Source organism: Myotis brandtii, unplaced genomic scaffold (genome assembly GCF_000412655.1).
Source record: "Myotis brandtii unplaced genomic scaffold, ASM41265v1 scaffold23, whole genome shotgun sequence".
Classification (NCBI taxonomy): domain Eukaryota; kingdom Metazoa; phylum Chordata; class Mammalia; order Chiroptera; family Vespertilionidae; genus Myotis; species Myotis brandtii.
The window spans coordinates 1,686,341-1,692,721 of NW_005358649.1; the positions used below are offsets into that span (position 1 = coordinate 1,686,341).

The following is a 6,381-nucleotide window of genomic DNA, read 5'->3' on the forward strand; positions in this document are numbered from 1 at the left end:
AATACGTTTTTATTTATTTCAGAGAGAGAGGAAGGGAGAGGGAGATAGATATTGATCACTACCTCCTACAGGCCCCCTACTGGGGATTGAACCCTCAACCCCACGTGCCCTGACTAGGAATTGAACCAGTGACCTCTTGGTGCATGGGACAATGCTCAGTCCACTGAGCTACACCCATCGGGCATAACATTTTATCTTAAAACTAGAGGCCCAGTGCACGAAATTGTGTGTGGATAGGGTCCCTAGGCCTAGCCTTCGATCAGGGCCATCTTCTGCCCTCTCGCCAGTCCCCAGTCCAGCCCCACCACCACTACCCACCCCAGTTCCTCATTTGCCATCCAGCGATCAAAAGAACAGCCCACTCTGCCTTCAGTGCCTTGTGCCATCAAAAGGCACCTGGCCCTTTGCTCCCCCTTTAGAAGTAAAATAAATGCCCTTTCTCTGCACCTGTTTCTTCTCTATCTTGTGAATCCTTTCACAGCCAGCGTCACCAGCCAAAACCCTAACAATGACGTGGGAAACTCAACCAGGAAGCGCTATGCCTGTGGGAGGAGGTGCAGGGAACCAGGGATGCCCCCTTGCTCCTGCCCCTCCCTTCCTCCCTTCCTTCCTCCCTCCCTCTGTCCCTGCACTGGCCCAGCAGCCTGGCTCAGCCCCTCTCCCATCCTGGAGCTCAGCTCAGGCTCTGGTCCCACCCATCCTGCAGGGAGGAGCATGCGCAGTTTCTTGCAGACCCAGAAGTGGCTGTGGAGAAGAGGGTGGTGTTTGTGCTTTAAGGCTGATGTACTCCGTCCACCTCCCAGCAATGAAGGCTGAGGGTCGCTGCAGGCGCTGAAGTCCTTATTGAAGTCTCTGCTCTAGAGCCTCTCACAGCAGTGAGTCTGCGTCCCGGGAGGCTGTGCAGTGGAGGCGCCACGTTCCTTTCAGAAGAAACTGAGGATCGATCAGAGCCTGTGGGTGGTGGGGAGGGACCAAGAGGTCTGCCCTCTGCCCCTTGCCAGTCTCCAGTCCCACCCTGCCGCCATCCAGCCCGGTTCCCCATGGTTCCCCATTGGCCATCCAGTAATCAAAGCTTGCGGACTGGAGGGAGGGACCAAGAGGTGGTCAGTGCACCTCATAGCGACTGGTTGATCGGTCGTTCTGGTCATGACGCCTAGCCTTTTATTATATAGGATGCTCCTATCTGTTAGTCTTTAGCAATGCTAAAGCAATCAGGTATCTTCTCTACTGGATAAAGCTGTCATTTTCAGAGACAAATGGTCTGCAGTGATGCTATATTTATCCATAAGATTGTGGGCAAATTTTCATTAAAAAATTCTGAATGATTTAAAAGATGTATGAACTTTCCAAAAATGTCTGCGTTTCTAACTGTGGAACCCACTATTTTACTATTTAGAAATAGATCCCTGCCTGTTCTCACGGACATCAGTAGCTGCCAGTAGAATATGCTGGAGTTTGGAAAGCTGAACTTCAATCCTCTGCCATCTGTCACCAATGCAGTAGCCTTGTGTAATAATGTAATTAAGAAATATAGCACATAGCATCATTATCAGCATCTGTATTACAGGGAATTATAGTATAAAATTAGGAAATAATACATGATGTTAATATCTCTCTATCTAAAAATACAGTGCAGCGTATAATTGGTGCTCCTCATTGTAATACTTGTGGTTTCATATATTTGCTCTGTTGTGCCTGGGACCTTGCACAACATTTTCTTTCTGCCTGATATGAGTCCTCTTTCTATTCAGCTTCCTATTCTAGCTAATTGACTAAGTCTTGAGGACTAAGCTTTATAATAACTTCCTCAACTTTCAATCCCTCCACATTGTCTTCTTCATCACATGTATCCAGTGGGCTACACCAGTTCCCAGCACATGTGAGCTCTCAACACATGCTTGTTAAGTAAATGAAAGCCTAGGTGGCTTTTCCTCCTATTTTTCCCCATAGCAACTTGGGCTTACCTGTGCCAAGTAACTTTTGCTCTGTATTCTAATAACTTGTGTATTTGTTTTCTCAAAATGAACTTTTTATGATAGGGCTTAGTTCTTGTTCACCAATTTGTCTCCACACTAGCACAGCATGTGGCACACCATAGGTGCTTAATAAATGCTGGTGGAATAAACAATGGGTGGACTTTTGTGGGTCCCTTGGGTTCAGAAATGTCCTGGCCATCCATCTCAAGCTCCCTTCTTCTATGGGTTCTAAATACTTCATGTACATCTTAGGAAGGTGCTCTCCGTGTTAGGATTATTGTTTAGTTTCATTTGAAAAAAGGTGGGAAGAAAGATCATTCTGGTGGAGGTAAGGATCTCATGAAAATGTCTTTGACAGAAATTAGTACCAGAGGTCTTAGACACAAAAGGTTTGTGAGTAAATGTACTCTCCATACAAATGAAAGTCTTTATGCATTTTGTCTAAGGATTAGTCAGAGGTAAATAAAAATTACCTACTGATTGAAAGAAAAGAAGCATGGTATAGTGAAAAACGGCAATAGATTCAGGAGGGTGTGGGCCTAGACCTACTTCTGTCTCTAGGATATTCCGTCTCATGAAAATGTTTCCTTAACTGCAAAATAACTAGGGGCGTAACAAGAGCTTTTGTCTCTAACAGCCATGTCAATTTTTTTTTTCTGAGTTTATATTTTGTAATTCACATTTAAAACATTTTTATCTCAACTTTGGTTATATTTAGGTTCATGATAAGTAAAACCACATTTCAGGAAATACCTTTTTTTCCTTTTGTTTAAGGCACAGTTTCCATGTATTCTTCCCTTTCCCTCCTTCACATGCCCTTTCTGCCTCCCTTATACCACCTTTCCTATCTTTGTTTCTCAAGGGAAATTGCATTTGGATATTCTTAATTCATTTCCAGGTGCTTCCAAAAATATTATGTTGTTAGAATGACTTGTTATTTAAAATGTCAATTCTTTAAAGCTATGAAAAGGATGACTGAAGTTGATAGCTTTGTGTTTTAGAAGATACTTTATTTCACTAGCACCCCTACACGGCGCTCTTGATTTAGGCTGTATCTTCCGATCCTAACACATAGAGATCCTACCACCGTGTACTTTTTTTTTAATTCTTTATTATTTAAAGTATTACATGAGTCTCCTTTTTCCCCCCATTGAACTCTCCCCCACCACCCTCTCTCCCAAACACAAGCCCTCACCGCACCCCCCTACTGTCTGTGTCCCATTAGTTTTGCTCATATGCATGCATATAAGTCCTTTGGTGTATCTCTTACCCCCTTACTCCCTGCCTTCCCTCGTAGGTTGTACAGTCTGTTTGATGCTTCTATGCCTCTGGTTCTATTTTTGTTCATCAGTTTATGTTGTTCATTATATTCCACAAATGAGTGAGATCATGTGATATTTATCTTTCTCTGATTGGCTTATTTCGCTTAGCATAATGCTCTCTAGTTCCATCCATGCTGTTGCAAATGGTAATAATTCCTTCTTTTTCTTGTCCACCTGGCCTTGTACCCCATTTGTAATCCTCTCTGTGAGGTGTGTTTCCTCTGTATTTTCCACTTGCCATCTTTGACTCCGTGCTCCTCCTCCTCAGTGCTCCTCCTCACCAGTGCTGTCCGTGTCAGTGACTCATGAGTGGCAGTTACAGCCGTGCGTCAGGTCTGTGTGGCCTCTGAAACAAACAGTGCTGTGTGAGTTGCTCCTCTCCTCTGCGGTAGAGTGGAAGAGGACCTGCCTGACACTGTGGGAAGAGGCAAGCCGGAGAAGAAGCCTTATAGGACACCTAGTGATTTAGTTACATTTGATCATCAAGAAGGCCACCAGTTATCACCGTGCCTTAGCATGAGTGCATGTGTCCAGATAAACAGGGGAAAGCATTGCACTCCAGCTCCAGGGAAACCAAGCACCCTCTTCAGTGAGCACCTAGGGACTGCGCTGCAGCATCTCACCGTTAGCCCTCGGGTGTACAGAGGCCATTCATCCAAACTACAGATGCTGGCCCCTCCAGAGAGCATCTGTAACAGCAAAGAGAAGAAGCCTCATAGGACACCTAGTGATTTAGTTACATTTGATCATCAGGAAAGCCACCAGTTATCACGGTGCCTTAGCATAAGAGTGCATGTGTCCAGACAAACAGGGGAAACCACTGCACTCCAGCTCCAGGGACACCAAGCACCCTCTTCAGTGAGCACCCAGGGACTGCGCTGCAGCATCTCCCCGTTAGCCCTCGGGTGTGCAGAGGCCATCCATCCAGACTGCAGATGCTGGCCCCTCCAGAGAGCATCTGTAACAGCAAGCAGTTTGTCACCTCATCCTCTTGCCCTTAGCCAGCCAGGCATAGGGGGAGGGATTATTAGGACAAAAGGACTGGTCTGTCACTCAGAAGATCCAATTGGAAGAACGCACAGCATTCCTTCTACACTCGTTGTCCTAATGAGGGGAGATAGTGTAGCAAGTTCAACCATAAAAAGCCGTTTATCTGAAGTAATTTTCCAGCCATCTCTATATGCTTTGAGTTAAATTCCTCACAGTTAAGGGGGTTTATGTGGATTTGATTTTTCCTTATAGTTTATCTTTTAGTTTAAATAAGTATAACTATCTTTCCTCTTTTGTTATCGTATCCATTGAGTTTCCTACAAGCTTGGAGCATGTGGAAACATCTCAACTGCAGCATATTAATTTTTGTTGTGAAAACCATGATTTGAAAAAAAATATTACCATATGTAAGTTTTTAGGAATACCAGCACTTTATTTCTAGCTTAATTTTGTTTAGAAATGAGCATGCTTTAAAAAAAATCCCCTCAAAGTGCTTTATAGTATACATCACTTTTTTAACTAAAGTAAATTTATTTTTTATGTTTTAAACTTTTTGTTTCCACAAGGTAAAGAGGATTGGAGTGGGATCCAGTCCCAGAAATACCCTGCTTAGCTCCTTGATTTTGAACCCTTCACTCAGCATGTCTCAGCATTCTTCAATTTATGTATTAAATTGTCCTGGGGATATCTTTTCTCAAGTCATCATGAAAAACTAATGAAATGAGATAATATATGTGAAAGTTCTTGAAAAGTTAACAAAGAGGGTCCTCAAAGAGTTAGAAACAAAAGTAAACTTATTCACACTTATTTAGTTATCATTTAAACACATATGGTGTTCTAGAGTTTATCGTTTCCTGGTATCCCAGAATTTATTTCCAAATGTCTCCCGCATGTAACATAAAAATATAATTTATCCAAACTAACAAGTTGTTTGGCAATTTTGGTCACCAGTGTTCGGATGAACTTGTGATATATGTTTAAATTATTTTAAATGTCAGTGATTTAAACTGCAATGATTACCAGCAATCAGTGAAGTGCTAGGAAAAGGCACAGTAATGGAGAATTAACTAATAACATACAAGTAAGGTGCAAAAGATTTATATGAACATTTGGGAAAAAGCAGGTTAATGACCTGTACACTTTCCCTAAAATATTCTTAAGTCCATGTATTAGATCCCCAAACACATTTATAGAATACAGACTTAGTGACTTTTCTTAATCCTATCTAATAAAAAACAAAAAGGGTAATTAACCGTACCTTCACTACACTTCCCATTGGCTAATCAGGGCGATATGCAAATTAACTGCCAACATGTTTTATGGTTATATGGTTTATGGTTATATGGTTTATGTCTCATAGACCTAAAATTGCTGTTGCCTTGAAAAAAAAACTTACCTCCTTCACCGTAAGAAGTTGCCCATCTGTTAATCTCACAAATATCAACTGAGATGCTGGGGGGATGGTAAAGTTTTGGTGTTGCTCCTAGGTTTCACTCTCCTCCCTGACTCTCTTCTTTCATTCTTTCTTCTCCCTCTCTTGACTTTGTCAACCTCTCTTCCTCTTTGCCTCTAGGGAGAAGCCCCCAGTGGAGGACAGTCATTGAAACACTACATGGAAGAAGTGAGTTTTAAGGTGGCCTGTAACACAGTCTGAAAACAATCTATCTATCGTATAGGATGAAACCCTCACGTGGGCTTTCTCCATCCGCCTGTAGGGTTTCCAGTCTATGCCCACTCTTTGGTCATGCCCACAGAAACAGGATAACAAATAATGGTATAAAAATGGCTTTTGGTCCTCATTGGTAGGGAGATACGGTGTGTCAATTCATCCTGAAAATGAAGGTATAAACCTAGTGCTATTATGTATTTTCACTCATAAACATTTGCTGATATCCTAGTAAATGAAAAACACATGCTTTTTGTTGGCCATGTCCAAAAAAGTAAGACATGATCATTGCTCTTATGACAAGAACAATCTATACCAACTGTCTTAACAATTTGAATATGTAGATATTTGTGGAAAACCCATTTAGACTTCTGATTTATTTGGAAGATATCCAAGGGTGCTCTGCGTCACATGCTGTGTCTTTGTG

The 6,381-nt window shown here is 42.3% G+C and overlaps 1 protein-coding gene across 1 annotated transcript in view; it reads left to right on the plus strand.

Moving 5' to 3' along the window:
* The window catches only part of LOC102252312 (chromosome unknown open reading frame, human C8orf34), a 237,754-nt gene extending 231,812 nt beyond the window's left edge, over positions 1-5,942 (plus strand). The window contains exon 11 of the mRNA XM_005866400.1: positions 5,862-5,942. Within this exon, the coding sequence (XP_005866462.1) occupies positions 5,862-5,942 (81 nt within the window). The remainder of the gene's footprint in view (positions 1-5,861) is intronic.
* Positions 5,943-6,381: the final 439 nt, after the last annotated feature.